Source organism: Leiobunum rupestre, chromosome 7 (genome assembly GCF_980474605.1).
Source record: "Leiobunum rupestre chromosome 7, qqLeiRupe1.1.hap1, whole genome shotgun sequence".
NCBI lineage: Eukaryota > Metazoa > Arthropoda > Arachnida > Opiliones > Sclerosomatidae > Leiobunum > Leiobunum rupestre.
In genome coordinates this window covers 40,117,759-40,137,966 of record NC_143390.1, presented here as the reverse complement: position 1 = coordinate 40,137,966, position 20,208 = coordinate 40,117,759, and the positions used below count along the sequence as shown (strand labels likewise).

Here is a 20,208-nt window from a genome sequence, read left to right as displayed (position 1 = left end):
ACGTTTGTTTCGGGTTGAAAACGTCGAACTCGAACGTCATTATTTTGATGAATCGCGTTCGTGAGAGGTGCAGGGAAACTGGTGTTCCCAAATTCCTCTTTGAATTAATTTATTTAAAGAAATAATTTTATATGTGTGAAGTATAATATTTTGCTCGAATGTAGTATAATGTTACCTAAAATATCTGGAATGAAACCTTGTAAAGGCTTCTTTACGAGGCCTCTAGTGTCTTCGTTGTGTGTTGCGTAATTAACTTGAGCTTGTCATTTTCGGGCCTTGGCGACGTGCCGACTTAGCCTCCTAGGCTAATATTAATTTGAGTGATTCAGTATTGAGTTGTATTTTGGGTAAGTAATTTCGATTTTTCGTTAAAGTATAGCGACAAATAGCTGCCAAAATTTTGCGAAGCTTTAATGTCCCCACAATTATGATTAACTCAAAGTACACAATGCCTTGGAGAAATTAAGAGGATATTTAGTTTTAGTAACCCCATTTAGCTATGGACGGAATGTTATCTTTAATAATTATGTTTTAATGATTATTAATAACTGAGTAAGTTTTCCTTAAAGTCATTGGCCTATCATTACTCTATTAAAATGGGTAATTTTACTTTAGGCAAATGTACATGCGTTCTGAAAGATTAACGGATTGGCTCGTTTCCAAAAGGATGAGCTGTTTTGTTAAAACAAATGTCATCTAGTTATTATGCACCTGTAGTTTTTCCGAGAATGGAACAAATTATAATGTAATTTGTCAAATATTTATCTAAAGTTATAAGCTCCTATAAAGTTGTGTAAATACTAGGAATTTGAAACTTCTTTCACATGATTTAGATCTATTTCTTACTCTTAAAATTTTGAAATGACAGCCAGCCTACCAGGTTTGCTTAGTCAGCTCCCCCCCCCCCCCCATGTTTGTTTTATAACATAAGGAAATGGCATGTAATAATATATGTAGGCAAGAATAGAATTTGGCATAATGCCAGGTTCTACACCCTGATTGTTAATCTGTGAGAACATCATCATGATTACAATGAAATCTGGAATTATCAGTGAAAATTATCTTTTATATAACAATGAAGGTAGAACCTTACCAAGTGATAGGTTTGCAAATTCTGAAAAACTATTACACGAAGTAACAGAAAATTCTTGTTGATTATTATTTTTTGACATCACTAAAGAAACCAGCTGAATCTTATATATATATATATATATATTCTTTATAAATATATAAAGAAAGATGGTTTTTGTAAACTGCGTGATGTCTTTTCAACATAATTTTTAAGTTCACCCACATGTAGTTGTATAACATGAACCACTCTTATTCTATAAGCTGTTGTACTATTAAAATTTATGTAGGCTAGTAGGGCGATATGGCGTACTGGTAATGAGAACAAATTAATTCGCAGACCAATAATAGTAATTTTTATTTATAAGTTGCTTTGATCTGTTCTTGTGATTTATAAACCACTGGGGGGAGGCTGGATTTATGGTCAGCCCAGTAAATACTAATTACTATCATCCACTGTTAACTATAAAGTTAAATATATTAGTTGTGCTATCAAATGAGGGCATATAGTAGTCATTATACTGCTAAAACTGTCGTCAAAGTGCTAGTAGCACACACGGTTGGAGGATAGATATTCTAGTATCATTTCATGGAACAAATTTTTATTACTACCAGAAGCTTAGAATATATTTCATACGAGAGATCCAATTAGGCCATAAAAATAAAACGTGTAAAATGTAAAAATTACATGGTATAGGAATAAGCACTAATTAATAAATGATTTTTCCAATATATATTATCTAATTTTAAAATACTTCTTACCCCTTTTAAGTATTTTTGTAAGGTACATTTCTTAAACCAACAACGTCTAGAGACAAATTTTAGCAATATAAACGTCTGTACGTCAAATTCACAGCTGTTCGTGCCTTCTAAATTTCCAAGATCTAGACGTTCCAACAGGTACTTGCTAAACGATATTTGAAACCAATTAAACTTATAGAAACTAGCGTACGTTCCTTTGTTTTTTTAAAGTGTCTGTTTTTATACATTGATTCTTGACAAAACTAAATATCTTGGGAAAGAATAAGCTTGATTTTCGAAGTGCATTCTTTTCCGCGTGAGGCTAATCACTTCGGAAAACTTTATTTCTGATTTCCAAATATTTCTAATATTTCTTCATTGTATTCGTGGGTTTCTCGATACTTCGTGAGATATCCCCACAATATTTATCCAGATTCCCCCCGCCAATATATTTATAAGGGTTCCCTCTTATTATCCGGATTTTTTTAAATTTTACTTATTTCTTGCAGTTTTCTGTATTTCCTGAAATAATCGTTCGATTTCTCGCTACTTGTACACCAGATTTCTTAAGTGGCTAGCTCCTCGCTTTTCCGTTCGGAGGAACAGGCCTCTTACGATTAGTTTCAAACAGGGCCGTAGCTAGAGAAAATGGCGCCAGGGGCGAGCTGCAATTTTGGCGCCCCCTAATATAATAATATGGACCAAATTTGGCGCCCCTATACCCTATCGCGCGAACGGCGCCCGGGGCAGCCGCCCAGCTACGGTCCTGGTTTCAAACTAGCCTACGCGTATGAGTGTGCTTATAGAAATATCATAAAGGCTACAATATGTGGCGGTCGAGAAATGACTAGCCTAGGCAACAAACTTTGAAAACCAGTCGTAGCCGGAAAGTGTCATATCTTTCAACCGGTGTCCCTGAACGTATCCTTGGTATTTTCCCAGTTTTGATATATTGTACGTGGAGCAAATTAAAAGTGGTTCCAGCTTAAGGAGATATTCGGTCATGTAGCCATTATCGTTCGTGTTTACTCCCCCCCCTCCTTATTTTAAAAAGCTCGGTTTATCTACGTACATTTCTCTCACTAAAACCTTGAATTTGATTAACGTTTCAAATATACCGAGATAATAAGCTTTTGTCAGACAATTTGTGACCGAAAAGTGTGGCGGTGTCTTAAATTGTATAAATGGTTTCGTGCAATTTAAAATATTTTATGATAAGCACATAAACATAATTTTGATTTTTACAACGTTGTGTTTATATCTTTAGTATCTGATACTGGATAAGTAATTACGTATACACAAGTTTATTTAACAAAACCATTTTTTCTTGTTTTCGTATCAAAATTTAATTTAATAAAAACATTTTAACTGGTGTTGTAAATTTGGAATTGTCCCCTTCGTTCGCACGGAGCCAGTGGTTCGATTTCCCCACCCCATTTATTCGCACGGAGCCAGTGGTTCGATTTCCCCACCCCATTTATTCGCACGGAGCCAGTGGTTCGATTTCCCCACCCCTTTCGTTCGCACGGAGCCAGTGGTTCGATTTCCCCACCCCCTTCGTTCGCACGGAGCCAGTGGTTCGATTTCCCCACCCCCTTCGTTCGCACGGAGCCAGTGGTTCGATTTCCCCACCCCCTTCGTTCGCACGGAGCCAGTGGTTCGATTTCCCCACCCCCTTCGTTCGCACGGAGCCAGTGGTTCGATTTCCCCACCCCCTTCGTTCGCACGGAGCCAGTGGTTCGATTTCCCCACCCCCTTTATTCGCACGGAGCCAGTGGTTCGATTTCCCCACCCCCTTTATTCGCACGGAGCCAGTGGTTCGATTTCCCCACCCCCTTTATTCGCACGGAGCCAGTGGTTCGATTTCCCCACCCCCTTTATTCGCACGGAGCCAGTGGTTCGATTTCCCCACCCCCTTTATTCGCACGGAGCCAGTGGTTCGATTTCCCCACCCCCTTTATTCGCACGGAGCCAGTGGTTCGATTTCCCCACCCCCTTTATTCGCACGTAGCCAATGTTTCAATTGCCTCATCAGAAGTGTGGTGTAATAGCAATAAACTAGAAAATATTCCATTTTACAATAAGCTTTTTAACTTTTAAGTATTAATAACCTAATCTTTAATAAATGAGAACCTAGTAGTATTAAATTTTCATTAAAAGTTAGGATTATGGTTTGAAATTGCAATATGTTACTTAACATTTCAGCGACTCTTCCAGTTCTACCTTTACCGTGCTACATAATTTGTGAATGGCACCCAAACCCCCAATACAGTCGGGGTGTCGCTGGAATGCGCGAGTTGCGGCAAGGGGAAACTCAGCATTCTGTATACGCTTGAGTGAACATGCTTAAATTATAGTTGTTAAATGTAGTCAGCATTTTATTAAACACAGTTAAAGCTAGAAGCAACAAACACAGCACCACACACAAGGAGAACGCAACCCGTCAAAGGTCGTGCATTTTTCATTGGTTAGACGCTTTAGCGCCTGCTGCCGTCGGAAGGAAAATTCTGAAGTGGTCTTCCCCCCCACCGCCCGTAATGAAATTTGTACACAACAAGTGTGTTTAAAGGCTAGCTGCATTCTCCTTGTGTTTGTTGCTCCTAGGTTAAAGGGAGTCGAAACTAAATCGATAAATATTTTTCTAACACGTGCTACGTACTTGGCGCCAATCACCCTTAGCTTCTGAAAAAACCTGGTGGCCGGAATATGAACTTCTTCGATCCATCATTTATACCATAAGTCTATAATATTGTTCCATAAGTGTGTAACTTTGGGGAATATTTTACTGAGAGCTAGTAACGGAGTGACGTCATAACAAGAATAAAATCTCCCCCTAGCGAGGCGCTGTCAAAGGCTACGTGTGACGGGATCGCACTTTACTCTAAAAGTAACGCTGTTACTATATAAGAAAGAACGTTATAATTTGGAGCGTTTGTCTAAACTTGACCTCCAAATTGAACTGGTGTTTATTCGATACTTTCTCGCTTTCGCGATAAAACTATCTACAAAACCTTGAATGTAATCATATCGAAATTTATAGATAAAAATGACGAGCTTTTGTATGAAAAATTACTTGGTAAAATTCTGTAGAAACTTTTGAAGCCTCCCCCCCCCCCGTAAGAAGGTTGATAATCTTATTGATAAATCACTTAATGTTTATAATTTGATATTGTTTGTATTTTTATTTATGATTAGGTATAGTCGGACCTATAGTATAATATAGAAAGCAACGCCTGTAATATCCCGTGGCTATTGCACTAAGCCATCGAACGTAAATAAGGGGAAAAGTAACGCTTCTATTATTTCTGGGAAATAATAACGGATGTGTCATTGTTGTTGAAACTGCCAGAGTTAGTCCTTGAACGTTGTGATGACGCTTTTAGGCTTGTTTATCGGTTGCAGAGCCAGAGAATATCCCCGTTGATTGTATAGTTAGGGTTAAATGAGGACTGCACTCTATAGTTTCGGTTGTTTTTGCCAAAATACATCTTCAGTGCAAAACACCAGCTTAAACATTTCGTCCTTGGGTACAGTACATCCCCGCCCATAGAATTCCTGACGCTCGAAACGCCCGCGTGACAGCCTGTAGCGTTTCAGAATCGCAATCCCGCCGCTGGTCTTTTCTGGTGGTGTGACTTTACGTCATTCGGAATCGTCGTTTCCATTGGCCGCTTCGGGGGTGTGCGTGACCTAGATAAATGCCGCTTCCCCCTCCGCGCTTTTCGCGTATAACTAACGCGAAGGGTTGTCTCCATCATTCATTAATTTGCTAAAAACCCAGAGTAGCGGAAGGTGTAATTTATATTATCTCTATCTTAAGCTCTTCTATATTTCGTTTTACGTACCTTGTTTTCCCCCGCTTCATTACGTTAATTGTAATATTAATTAGGAAAAATGATTGAATGACTATGGCAAGTTGGTATATTATTGTTTTTCCACCAGCACTTTTTCATTTCCAAGAACTTCCCGGTTTTATAGGTCGAATTTCGAAATATGTCGCCTGTCAGGTTCCCTCTGGCGTTCCTTGTGCGTTAAAATTAAATTTACATGTTTTTGTTAATATCCACAATGCCCATAGTCGTCGCTCCGAGGGTCCCGTAATCTTTATTTTGCCCCCATTTTTATCAAATCGGAAACTTTTATTTTTTTCGGTATCTGTTCGAAAAAGTAGCTGTGTAGTTGCGTGCTTTTACACAACGTGTTTTGCGATAGTCAATTCGTATCTTGTCGCAATTTGTTTTCCGAGATAACGTCCTTTTCTATTCCTCCATTTTTGTTAAACCAGTCATTTTTACTCATTTTGTAGGATCTTGCCGTAGCGCGAGGACTTAAAAATCCGCAAGATGAATTACATCGGGAAGTTCATCACTAACTTTCGAGATTTCTACAACGAAATTAACTCGGCGACGTTAACGGGCGCGATTGACGTTGTCGTAATCCGTCAGCCCGATGGATCTTTGAAAAGTTCTCCTTTTCACGTTCGTTTCGGGAAAATCGGAGTGCTTCGAAGTCGGGAGAAAATCGTAAGTTTTTTAACATTTAACGTTTAAGGCAGTTGCCATAGTTTGATGGTTATAAATGTAAAAGGGGGGAATCCTATATTTGCAGGGGCCCGTGGCAAGGGTAAGAGCAAATATCGTTATATAATGTCGTTGGGTGTGAGATTTTTGCGCTTACAGCTCCCCGTTGCGATGGCCTTGTCTGCCATATGTGGGAATAATCAAAAACTCTTTGTCAGTCGAGAGAAATATTTTTGTTGGATTGAAAGAGCGGGGGTTGGAGTTTCGCGCGTTGATTGCGAGTGTTACCAAAGAAAACAAAAAAGTAGGATTGGGAAAGTTTTTATTTAAAAGCGTCACCCCTATATGGTCGGTTTGTATCGATGGGTTGCACATTTGGAGAATTCTGTGTACGGGGTTTTGAATCTGGTAGTGATTTCTGATATCCTAGTGTGATTTCCGTTACGATTTTAAGGGTTTTTACTTGATTTTATGATTACGGTTCGCCCAGATTTTAGAATTAATTTTAGTCTTAAGGATTTTGGGATTTTAATATTTTCGTTCAGGTTTTGGGATTTTAATATTTTCGTTCAGATTTTGGGATTTTAATGTTTTCGTTCAGATTTTGGGATTGTTTACTATCTTTCGCTGAGGGTTTGTACTATTTTTTGCTCAGATTTAGGGATTTCAATATCACCCAGATTTTAAAAATAATTTTAGTTAAGATTTTCGGATTTCAGAATTAATGTTCACCCAGATTTTAAGAATAATTTTGTTTATATTTTGGGATTTTCAAACTGATTTAAAAATTCCCAAAATCGTGTTTCCTATCCGCGCGGTTTTTGTTTTGCGTTGCGTGTTCAATGGAGCCGTTAAAATTAACAGGTTGACATTGAGGTAAACGGCGAGCCCATCGACATCCACATGAAATTAGGAGAAAGCGGGGAAGCCTTTTTCGTCGAGGAGGTCACCGGAGACTATTCCGATTTGGTCAGTTGAGATAATTTATTTTTAACGAAGAAATAATAGGGTTTTGGCGATACTCATGGCTGTGTGTATATAAATGTCAACAGATCCCGGATAACTTGGCAACGTCTCCCATCCCACCGGCGACCGACATCGGAGCGGAATTAGAAAAGATGAAACTCGAAATGGAGTTTCAGGAGCGCAAAGCCACCCTCAGCAAAAAACAAGAGACGATTGTCGCCAGCTGTGACGGGACAATAACGGTCGCTCGCAGCGTAGAGTGCGTCGTGCTCCAGATGGAATCCAACCAAAATGACTCTTACAATACTAATAACGGGAGTAGCCCCTTAGTGACTGACTTTGTGCCCATTAAAATCGAGCCCCAAACGGCGTCTAGTGACGTTCGCAGCGGCGACGCGAATAATAACAAAGCCGACAAGGTCGTCGTGTCTTTGAAAAACCCCGACCCGCTGAAATACGAGGACGGTAGTAAACTGAATAATAGTAACAATAGCTCTTTGGCCGCGCGAGGCGACGACGAGAGCCAAGACGAAGGCGCCAACGATCAAAGGAACGACGAGGCGTCCACCGACAAAGTCAAAAGGAAGAGGAAGAAAAAGTCCATGATCAAACGGAAGACGCGCTCCAGTCGGGACATCGCTTGCGTCATCAGTTAGTCGAATTATATTCTACGCCTAATCATGCAAATTGCTCCGTTCCTCACCTTCGTTTCCTACCTCTACCGTAGACGCGATTCAGTTGGCTTGATTGGAACTAGAACAAACGCAGCACCCCACACAAGGAGAACGCAGCTATCCTTTAAACACGCTAACACAGTGTTGTGTACAAATTTCATTGGACGAACCTTTACACTGAAAGTTTTACGGAAAGGGGGAAGGAAATTTCCGAATTTTCCCCTTCCGACGGCAGCAGGCGCTAAAGCGTCTAACCAATGAAAACTGTACGCAAAATTAAAGATGATCTTTAGCATTTTAATAAACTAACTTGGGATAATAGCCAAGACAACACCATAGGCGCAAGTAAACCAGCGACTTTTAATTCCTTACAAACTATTGGAAACGAAGGTTATGAAATTGGGCCGATTTTCGAGCCACTTCCGATCCAAATTCTTAAAATCCTTGTTCCTTAATTTCGCCAGATGTAGGTAGAGAACGTTCCGATTCGCGAGGTAGCGCCTCGACGGATCAGGAAACCCCGCACAGTCACAAACTGAAGAAACCTCATCGACGAGACTTGGACGAAATCTTCCACATGGAGGATGACGACGAAGACTTCAAGAAAGAGCAGCTGAGCAGATCGTCCCCGATCTACATTAGCCGCTCGTTCAGCCTGCCCCTTTCCTCTTCTCTTCCCATTCACGATTTGCCGTACAGTTGGAAAAGCAAAAAACTTTCCGCCACTTTCGCCGGAGAATTTCACCCTTTCAGCGACGGAGACGTTACTCCCATTACTAGGTACATAGACGCTTCGTTTATAAATACTCACCCTAATCTAATCCTGACTATGAAATGTAAAAAAATATAAACATTCGCAATTGGCAGCCCAGCGGGTTCTCGTCCGCCGAGCCCCAAGTCGGATTCGGAGTTCGAGAGGCAAAAACACGACGCGATGAGCCAAACTGAGATGGGTCAGATAAGCTGGGGTTGGGGTGAATTACCGTCGGTGCCAAGCGACAAAATGAGAGAATGGCGGAAGGGTTCCGTCGTCGAGCAAACTTCTGGTCAATTGGAAATCAAGCAGGAAGGTACGACCACCGTTTTCCAAACCGTCACTTTATACGCGTTCTCATCCCGATGGTACTTTTTTTGTTGAAACAGGAGGTGAAATGGACAAGCGGTCAATGTTGGGTGGTATGTTGAGTTTTATGAGGACCACTAAAAAGATGCGTCACGCTCCAGAGAGCGAAGGGATCTTTTTAGACGAGCTAAACCCTGACGAACTAGACCCTGAAGTTGCCGCTCTCTACTTTCCCAAATTCAGGTTAGAGCGTCTAGAGTGTATTCTTTCAGAGTAACCTGTATTGTTGCCATCCTATCCCTTCTTCCCAAAATTCTCGCCTATGCCGTTTAAACTTTTCTTTTGTTTGGCATTCAGCCATTTGTTTTAAATAAAACCTTTTAATTGCCGCGGAAGGTCGTGTACAAACCTTCGGTTTCAACATTGGTACTTTCTATTTTTTGTAAAGAGATCCTTTCATTACTGAATGCCATTTCCCGCTTTGATATCCAGCGAAACGGAATCATTTTGGAAAGTGTGTATGCCATCTTTTTCAATTTTGCAGGTCGCACTACGAGAGACCTTTGAATGACAAAGAGATGTCGATTAAAGACGAAGATACAGAGTCTGGCAATGGTCCATCTCTGCCTCATTCGCCCAACAGCGTAGAGGGTGCCATAGGTGGACCCATGTGCGTTGATAGCGATTCCGAAGAACGACCCTCCATTTTCGAATACACTAGGTATACATGTTACTTAGAACAGCCTTTGAAGGAAAATGGTTTAGGAGTCTTAATATTCTTTGAATTTTTAGCAAGTATTACAATGATTTAGAGCTGTCACTATGTGGAGGGCTACAGGAATATAATGGCGATATCCCTCATGAAAGGTTCTTGCAGTTTGTCGTCACCTACGATGACTTCTGTGAAAAACCATCTTTGCTCCACAATCCCAATCTAGTCTTGAGAATGGGTGGAAAATTTTATAATTGGCAGGCGGCTGGACCCATGCTACTGTCTCTAGCGTTGTTTCAGAGACCTCTAACTGAAGTAACTATACTTATAAACTTTAAGCCGGACGAGTCATCAAATCTATAACCATCTCTAACACTTTACATTTTCCCTTATTAATTTCACTTTAACAGAAAGCTGTGGTGACGCTACTATCAGAACACATGCCAAAGAAGAAAAAGAAGACATCCTACTCGTCTTGGTGGTCTTGGAGGCGGTCTACAGTTGAATCCGATAATATAAAGAAAGATCAAAGCGAGGTAAAGAAATACTAATAGTTGTACGTGGTATCTCTATCTGTAAGCACTTATGTAATTTATCTGTATAGTATTTTTCTGTGATGATTAGAATTTCTAATCTCTAAATTTTCTTACCCAGTCACTAGAATAGAACCCAAATAATTTCAAGCATTTTGATATATACACCCACCCTTCCATCTCAAATTTACTAAATAAAAAATGGTGCTATTAAGTATTACATAGAAACGTTATTTCTTGAGGAAAATACGTAGTCCAAAATGCAATCAACCACGAAATAACCACACTATCTAGTATTCCAAGGGTATAAAACTGGTTTTGTGACAATAAACTTTTCGATGTCTATATAAATGGGTATAAGCTGAAATATAAAAGACTAACTATGGTGCCAAATGTATATTCTATTTAGTAATTACCTATTTAAAATGACCTTGTTAATTGATTTATATTAATTGAGGAAAGTTGCAAGAAGTTGTTCAAAAGGATTTAAGATTCGAAACTTATTCTTTTCTCAACGCCTTTTATTAGTGGAACGATTATGCTAGCATTCAATTGCTGACTGCTCTTTGGAGAAAGAGAAAAAACTCTAAAATCCAGTTTGAAGGCTGGAATTTTACAGTTTGAACTACATCACCAGCGCCCTTTCTGATCTTCAAGGCAGCTGTTGCACTGTCTTTTTTATTTTTAAATAAAACCTGTTTTATTTTTAACTGGAGTCTTATTTTAACACCGAAAAACCAACAGATAAATCTTACACTTGCCAAAGCTCATACAAGTTCTATGAACAGCCAGTTAACCAGCCTACATAAAACTAACTTTGAGATTTCATAATAAAAAATAAGTTTAAATTTTGATACGCTTACTATTTGTTATATATTGTATATTAATAGATAAAACGCCAATTATAACACAGGGTAATCCCAAATTTTGTTTCTTAGATATCTGGTCTCTCGGACTTAGAACACAGTGGGAAATTAGAGTCGTTAACGCCGCCCAATGGCAACAAAGCCAGATCCTACAAAAGTCCACTATCCATTCCTCCGCGACAAGAGTCAACTGGCACCTCAACTGAACCCACCAATTTGAACCTGACGTCAGTCAATGTAGACAGTGACGCCGAGTCAATTGAGGCTGGCAAGAGGAGTGAAAAATACAAGAAAACTTTATTCCTATCAACCGATGAACTGGTATAGATACTTCAAACATTTACGAGAGTTGGTAATGATCCTAACCAACCAGATTTTAACCAATAGGCTAGCCTTAACCTTAAAGACGGAGCCAATGAAGTGGAGTTTAGCGTGACAACAGCCTATCAGGGGACTACTAGGTGTAAATGTTACATTTACTTATGGAATTACGATGATAAAATAGTCATTTCTGATATAGATGGAACAATTACCAAGTATGCTTCCAAACGACCTTGCGGTTTTTAAATTGTCTGTATTAATTTTTTTATTGCTCATTTTGAATAGGTCAGATGTTTTAGGTCACATTTTGCCAATCATCGGTAATGATTGGGCCCAATCGGGTGTAGCTCAACTTTTCACCAAGATTAGGAAGAATGGCTACCACTTTTTGTACCTGTCTGCCAGGGCCATTGGCCAAGCCAGAGTTACTAAAGAATACTTAAGGAATGTGAGACAAGGGGACTTGTGTCTGCCGGATGGACCATTACTCCTGTCTCCTACCTCACTCATCAATGCTTTTCATAGGTATTGTATTGTTACATTTGGAACCATGTGAGGTCTAACTTTGCAAATTTAATATTGCAGGGAAGTTATAGAGAAGAAACCAGAGATTTTTAAAATTAGTTGCCTGACTAGTATAAAGGATTTATTCCCTAAGGATATGCCCAATTCATTTTATGCTGGTTTTGGAAACAAAATTAACGTGAGTTTTACCAATATTTTCCTTATCTTGTCAAATATATTTTTGTCAACCTTGATATGCGAGCCATTTATCACTGTTATATATATCGATAGGGTTTTGAGTTAGTAAATGATAAAGTGTAGTGTCATCCGCACTTAAGTTTAAATTTAATTTTTCTGATTAATATTGATAGTTATTCTTTTCACTCTTTACCCTATTGTATTTTAAATTATCTTATTTGTTTTTAGGATACGTGGGCTTATAGAGCGGTTGATATTCCCATCACACGAATTTTCACAATAAACCACAGGGGAGAACTTAAGTCTGAACTCATTCAAACTTTTGAATCTTCGTAAGTGCTGATTTTGTTATCAGTTAGCTTTCTACTATATAGTATTTATACAAGGCGCTTGTTTTATGGGTACGTCCCTTGCTGTTATCTCAGTTTTAAAATATTTAGTTTTCATTTGGTCTAACTGGCTTTTATTTTGTCGCAAGATACTAGTTTAATTTTTAAATTAATTTTTGGTAGCCTTGTGGTATTTTCCATGATAAAAGGGAAGGGTTTTGATTGTGTTAAATGCAATCAATTCACCAAATAAAACCTCCCTCTCAATGTCCGAGTCAAACTCTATTGTATCACCTAAAAAATTTTTTTAAAAAAAAGGCCGCTGTACTTCAATTTTTCCCTTTTTTTGGTATAAATTACTTGCTTGTTTTAGGTGCAGAGCTTACAAATATTAGTCATGCTTAGCTATTCTAGAATCCGTCAATAATTACTCATTATGCAACAGTCTATAACGTAGTAGAAAAACCTGCTGCATAATTTCAACAGGATGATAAAATTTCTGCTACATTATGGACTGTAGTGCCAGAGTGAGTATTGACAGGAGCTTGATCATCCCCGATAGGGTAATACTCCATTTGAGCCAAATAACATGTGTAAAAAACTAAAAATCCAAAACATTAAATGTGTTTTTTTTACTAAATAGTTACACAAGACTGAGTGATGTGGTAGATCACGTATTTCCACCTCTGGAACGTCGCAAATCGGTCAATGGCCATTTATCCACCAATTTTGTAGCTCCTGAACAATACAGTTCATTTACATATTGGCGGCTACCCGTACCTTCTGTGACACCCAGCGGGTCTTTTACAAATATCAACACAGTTGGCACCAAATCTAGCCCAGCAATTGCTGATAAAAAGTAAACCCGTAAAACCAAATAAACCACTATCAACATTTTCGCACAATTTTAGTACATGTAAATGTTTTTGTTATATATTTTTTATATATATGTGAAGTTTCCCGTTGTTTAGTGAAGTTTCCAGATTTAGGTTTGGACAAACTATACATAATTCTCAACGTAACTTCTCACTTTTGTCGTATGAATGATACAGTATAAATATATTTAATTTTAGTAAATCTTTTAGAGTAAATTTCAATTCTGAACAAAAAGAAATCTATTATAGTTTTTCAATTATTTAATTTGAATTAAGCACTATGAAAATACTTAAATTAGCCTTTATTTTTATTTTACTCGTTTAGGTTTTGTTTTTTCAATTATCTACTCATTTAGTTTGTTTTTCAATTTCTCATTAAATAATTAATTTTAGTAATTTACTAAGTCGTATATTGTAAAATGACATGGATAACGCATTTAATTAGCGAGTGTAGCGAATGAAATAGCTAAATGTGCATCACATTTAATAACAGTAAAATTTATGAAGTACCAATTTTGAAGGAAAAGGAAATATTTTTTGTAGCTAATATTGTCTTTTGCAAAAAATATAACAGTTGATATTTTTCCCTGGTATTTTTAGATTATTGTACATAGTGGGTTATACGTAACCTTTCAATTTTATTATAGTGTTTAAAGTGAAAGTGGTATCCCAAAAATCTTTTTAGAAAAAAATTGAAGGATTGAAACCTAGTTATTTAAACCCCCACCAATTTTTCATTCCATAACTTTAGCTATATTCCCGTCCATGTGTTTTAAACACTTATTCTTGAATGTAAGATCAAAGCCATTCCATTGTTTAGTAAGGCAATTTTGAAAATACATTATTCGCAAGTTGTGTATAAATGAATGATTATTTTACGATTAATGTGATAAAAAAAATTTATTTCTAATATTGTGATTGTGACAGGGTATTAAAAATATCGTTAATCTTGCGTATGATGAGAACACCTTTTGTGCAAATGGTCACTAGTCACTTGTTAATTTATTGATTGCTTGCTATTAAAAGAGTAAGACTTCTGGTTGTTTACATTATCCGACAACAATAATTACATATTCATGGATGCCATTATAATAGTTAAATATGCCTTGACTGGATATTTCTTTGTAAAATTTTGGAAAAATTTCTCCCATTTTTGTACTTGTTTTTGGCAATAAAATCAAAGCCAGTTGGTGTTATAAAATAATTTGATTCATATAGCCTTATTAAGAGGATACATACATTTTATTACGAAACAATGTCTGTGAACAAAAGTATACATTTTGGTTGACATCCACATTAATCCGTTGACACACCATACTTCTTTTTAACTCTGTCAATCTCATCTTTCTTTTTATCTTGGTCAATCTTTTTGAATGCCTTATTTGATTGGTAATAAAGTACAACAAGGTAGCGGTTACAGACGTTGAATCCTGATAAGTGATCGCAAGCATTTTTTGCATCAAATATATCTTCATACACAACAAACGCTGTTCCTCTTGTTTCCGGAGTGTTGCCTACCCGAATCTGCCTGATAGCCCCGTATTTCCCAAAGATATCATACATTTCTTCCGCACTTATTTTATAGGGCAAATTTCTAACATACAACACTCTATTTACCTCCGGTGGCAGACGCACATTTGCTTTTCTTTGCATAGCCATGATGGTTGGCTCTTTGTTCTTAGTTTTGTTTTATAAAGTATGGAAGATAGAAGATTCTACAAAACTTGTAAAGTCTAAGCCTTGGCTACGACAATGTTATTTTCTAATTACGTGAAAGCGCACACAAGTATTCGTTTAAACTTTTCTTAAAAACTCTTTCTTCTTTAAATTATGGGTACGAACAAATACTGGATTACTTTTAAAACCAAAAAATTGAAGTCTTTTATATCTTTTTTTTTATATCAATAAACTACGCGTTCGTTGTTATATTTTATTGAAATATTACTGGCTTAGTAGCTTTCTAAGCTTTCCCGACAGATGGCAGCCAGTATGCGTTATCTAATCATTGAAAAATAGGCGGTAAATTTAATTTTGTCGGAATACTTCCCTGTTAAATAAATTCGGCTATTTTCAAGAATAGCGCCCCCTCCTATATATTTGTGTTGATTGTGCTATATAATAGCATATTTTGCAAGGAATCTATTGCTGTTAAAATTATTTTTCAGAAATTAAAACTTAAGGGGATATAGTTAATTTAAAATTATATATAATTTCAAAGTTCTATTTATTGTCAGTAGGTACGATTTAATTAGATACGATGTTAGTACGTGGAGTTTATATATGCACCCGCGATGATTATAAAGAACGGGGCTGGGGACAATTTTTAATTAAATATATTTCTTTAAGTATTAATTTCTTAATTTTTTTAATGGCAATAGATTCCTTGCAAAAAATGCTACAATATAACACAATCAAAACTAATATATAGGAGGGGGCGCTATTCTTGAAAACTCCCATAAATTCTATACCATTCTAGTTTGAGGAACACAAACGAACAGGACATGCACGTCGTCTTCCCGCACTGCACACCTAGGGCAGGAGTCGGATTGCCGAAGCCCGAAACGATGAAGAGTCGCCTTGGTGGGAAGTCTGCCTCAACCAAGCCGCGCGAGAAGGGTGTCCTCAAGCCGGGAAAGTCGAAAGGCAAGAACGGCGCGAGAGTCAGGGTTTGGCTTCGCTGCTAGGAGGGGCCACTGGGCTGAGAGAGACCGCCAGGTGCGAGTCCATGAAGTGGTGATCGTCCGCCCATAGACACTCTTTAGCTCCGAGAGTGTCGAGGGAAGGAGGAAGTGCACCCACTGAGGGCGTTGAAGCTGAGTGACCCCGGCAAGTGTGTCAGCCGTTTCGTTGCTTGGCACTCCTACGTGAGCTGGGCACCACAGGAAAGTGACGGGGCTGGAAAAATTGTCACATAGGTCATGGATGATGGTGACCACCGGATCAGTAGAGCGCGTCATAAGTTGGCTGAGGGCACTCCGGGAGTCGGAACAGATGACCAACGCACCTCGCACTCCTGCCACCGCGTAGGAGAGAGCCATCTGGATAGCGAGGAGCTCGACCCTGTTGATAGGATGCCCGGAGTCCACGAAGGACCTCGAGCCGACACCGAGGGCGGGAATGGCGAAAGCCGCACCAGCAACACCCGAGTCCGGGGAGAGCGAGCCGTCCGTATAGATGACCGTGGCTTCATTGGCGTAAGGTTCGAGGGTCGCAAAAAAGAGTTGGCGAAGCGCGTCAGATGCTAGGTCTCCCTTGGTAGATGAAAGTCAACGGGGAATGATCGTGGCCACTGGTGGTTCCCACACCGGTGTTCGCAAACGAGGGAGATGATCCCCGGAGTAGTGAAGAAGCCATATGAGATTGTACTCCTAGGCCAGGCGCCACGCTTGAAGGGGAAAGGGAAGACGGCCCGGTGGGAAACGGTCCTCGATGATCTCCAGTGAAGGTAGGGTAGACCGCAAGAAGGCTGGGTAGAAATCGGGTGTGTCAGACGCTCCGCAGGGAGCGATGGTAAAAAGATCCAAGAGGTCTCTCCGATTCCATTAGCTGGATGGGAGTGGACGGTGAACACCTAGGATGACCCGGAGAGTGGCATTTTGAACCTTGTCTAGTTTGCTGAGCGTGGTAGCTGTGGCCGAAGCGTAGAGAGAACTGGAGTAATCCAGCCGAGAGCGAAGGAGGTGCGTGTAGAAAAGGCGAAGGACCTTCCTTCCCGCCCCCCCAGCGAGTCGCGGAGACGGCTCTCAGAAGGTTAAGCCGCTTCAGCGAAGAAGCGACAAGGACCTCTACGTGTGGAGACCAGGACAGCTTGTCGTTGATCAGCGCTCCTAGATACCGATAGGACGAGACTCGAGTGAGGGCAATGCGCCCAAGCGTGAGGTGGAAGCCTGCCTGGACCTGCTTCAATTTGGTGATGACCATGTACTGACATTTCAATGGTTGGAAATTTAGCCCCCAGGTGATCCCATAACTTGAGATGTTATCGAGAGCAAGCTGCATGGCAGGGAAGAGGCGGCTGAGGTTTGGACCGCAAATCCGTGACCCGATGTCGTCCGCATGGGCCCCTTGGTCCATAGGCCTAGGGCATAGCTCGGGAATGCCGTCGAGCATGACGCAGAATAAGAGGGGACTGATTGCACTGCCCTGCGGCACGCCGCGGGTAACCGAGTACGGCTTTGAGAGTTTGCCATTGGCCCGGACTTGGAAGGAATGGCCGTCCAAAAAGCTTTCCACCCAGCGGAGGAGGTTTCCCTCGAGGCCTCGGCGTTGGAGCTTGTAGAGTAGCGCCCGATGGTGAACACTCCCAAAGGCATCTTTTAAGTCGAGGAAAACAGCCAAACATTGGCAGCGGTGACCAGCCGGAGGGCGTTATCGGTCGCTCTGCGGCCTTTACCTGATTGCTCTGGTGGGAGCACATGATTTACCTCCAAAAACCAAGTAAGTCAACCTAGAACAAGCCGCTCGTAGATCTTGCCCAGGTTCGGAAGGAGGGAGATGTGCCTGTAGGAATTGAGGTCTCTGGTTGGTTTGTTCAACTTGAGTATGGGATGAAGAATCGCATGTTTCCACCGCAAGGGCATGAAGCCTTCGGTCCGGAGACGGTTGTAGAGCCTGAGTAGAGCTGCGCGAAACGCTGGGGTGGTGTTTTTAAGGAGTAGGTTCGAGGTGTTATCCGCGCCCAGGGCCGTGTTGTGAAGCCCGGAGATGACGCTGTAGAGTTCCGGCCGGCGGACGTGCTAGAAAAGGCTCCGGCTTGATCCGGCGAGAGGTCCGGGGGAGGATGAATATTCGTTGCAGCTTTGGAGGCTAGGCACTCCACAACGTCCCATTGGTTGGTGATAAGATGAGCCCCCTTCTGTAGCGTGAGAAGCTTCGGTGCGAGAACTCCCGTCTTGAACCATCGGACCTGGGACCAGACTTGGGGCAGTGGCGTATGAGCATGGAACCGATCGCAGAAGGCCCGCCAGCTGTTCCGCTTCGTCTCCCTGACCAATTTGTTGAAGAGCGCCTTTTCCCGCTTATAAAGAATCACGTCGGCTGAGAGGCCCGAACGTTGCGCTCTCCGCCGGGCTGCAGTGACGACTGTAGCCTTCGCCGAGCAGCGGGTATCCCACCAAGGCGGCTGGTGGGGCGTATACCCCCTGTGGCCACTGGTGAGAGGGATCGACGCCTTCGTCGAGTCGAGAAGAAGGGATTCCGCAGAGGAGACGCCAAGAGCATTATCAAGGACAATCTGAAATTCCTTCCAGTCAGCCTCCGCATATCGCCAGTGGGGAGTACTCTCATCCTTGTGGGCATCGTGTTGGACACGCCATGGGAGACCTGCGGCCAGGTCGACGCTAGCGAAGGCGAGGTCAAGAGCGCTCTCCGGGCCGTGGGTTGGGTGACGGGTTGCTTCCACCGTATTGAGGAGTACCACGTTGTCGTGGGCCTCCAGCCAAGTCTGAATGAGGCGACCTTGTGCGTCGGTGTGGTGGCCACCCCAGAGGAGATTGTGTGCGTTGAAGTCTCCAACGATGAGGAACGGCGGGGTAAGTCCGGTAAGGAGTCGATCGAAGAATTCTTTGGGGGCGGCGCCCCGACGGTCATAGATGTTGAAAAGCGTTATAGGTTGCGCCTATTTATCTAGCGTCTGCTACAGACAAATCAAAAAGTCTTAAGAACGTTTTGTCTTAAATAAACTTATCAAAATATAAGCAAACGATTCAAAAATTATATTGAAATGCAAATATCATTATTTATATCATCAAATTTACGAATAACGATGAGGAAAAACTAATTAGTCGCTAACTATCTAGGTTTCGATGGCGAACCTTATAGTTTTCGGTCGCGAAAAGCTACGCACTCTTGGTTTCCGTCGAAAACTAGATAGATAGCGTATTAGAAGACTCTATTAGCGTATGCCAACTAGGAGCCACAAACACAAGGAGAACGCAACTAGCCTTTAAACACGCTAACGCAGAGTTGAATACAAATTTCATTGGACGACCCTTTTCACTGAACGTTTTACGGGCGGGGGGGAAGACAATTTCCGAATTTTCCCCTTCCGACGACAGCAGGCGCTAAAGCGTCTAGCCAATGAAAAACGTACACAAGATAATCCACGACTTTTGACCGGTTGCGTTCTCCTTGTGTGGGGTGTTGTGTTTGTTGCTCCTAGATGCCAGCCAGTAGCGTGAAGATTTACGTGTATTGACGGACGAAATAAAAGTTACATTTTATTATAATTTTACACTGTTTTTTGTTTCCTACATAGTAACACAGTGCAAATACGACGCTGGAGTTAGAAATTTTCCTCAGTAGCAGACGCTAGATCATAGGTGGCGCTAGGTGCTATCTCGGAAGAGCCTAACACCGCTAGATTCGTTTCGGTGTCTTCACATTTTCTTGCTGTCAAACTCTGAAACTCAAACTTGTTTTTATGACGAATGTCCACATGTCAGAATATAAATTTAGTGTCTCTCAGTTCATGTTTAGAATATGAACATACAATCAATATTGTAAGCTTCTAGTTTATTATAATATAAAGTATCGTAAAAGATGACGTATTAAGTTTAATCGTCTAAATACTTTTGGTCGCCATTTTCCAATATGTCGATAAAAATAAAGTATTTTATTTACACATTCGAACTTATGAATTGAGTTAACACACGAACTTTTTCAAGGTTTATTTGGAAATTAAAATCTTTTAAAAGTAAAAATAACGCTTAGTTCTGTGAAATAATGAAAATTTATGGAATCGAAACATAAAATTTAGTATTTTAAAAACTCGCTTCGTTTCTGAAGGTACTAATTTTTCGAAAGGAAAAATCATAAGAATAGAGATTTTAAACAAAGC

General features: G+C 40.4%; 2 protein-coding genes across 3 annotated transcripts; one reads left to right on the top strand and one right to left on the bottom strand.

Annotated features, from left to right (window-relative positions):
* The first annotated feature begins 60 nt into the window (after positions 1-60).
* Positions 61-14,574, top strand: Lpin (phosphatidate phosphatase LPIN). 2 transcript variants are annotated; one of them, XM_090154319.1, is made up of 16 exons: positions 61-347; positions 6,116-6,332; positions 7,194-7,298; positions 7,382-7,946; positions 8,434-8,749; positions 8,837-9,039; positions 9,113-9,275; positions 9,577-9,753; positions 9,825-10,059; positions 10,155-10,280; positions 11,216-11,464; positions 11,531-11,679; positions 11,750-11,989; positions 12,050-12,167; positions 12,395-12,498; positions 13,139-14,574. In XM_090154319.1, the coding sequence occupies exons 2-16, from the start codon at positions 6,153-6,155 to the stop codon at positions 13,356-13,358; spliced, it is 3,150 nt and encodes a 1,049-aa protein (XP_090010445.1). In that variant the 5' UTR covers positions 61-347; positions 6,116-6,152; the 3' UTR covers positions 13,359-14,574. The 2 variants fall into 2 exon arrangements, with proteins under 2 accessions (XP_090010445.1, XP_090010446.1); XM_090154320.1 differs by lacking the exon at positions 61-347 and adding an exon at positions 5,580-5,720.
* Positions 14,575-14,583: 9 nt separating this feature from the next.
* On the bottom strand, positions 14,584-15,298 carry Sf3b6 (splicing factor 3b subunit 6). Its single transcript, XM_090154322.1, has one exon. It carries the CDS (start codon positions 15,027-15,029, stop codon positions 14,667-14,669), a length of 363 nt encoding a protein of 120 aa, XP_090010448.1. The 5' UTR covers positions 15,030-15,298; the 3' UTR covers positions 14,584-14,666.
* Positions 15,299-20,208: the final 4,910 nt, after the last annotated feature.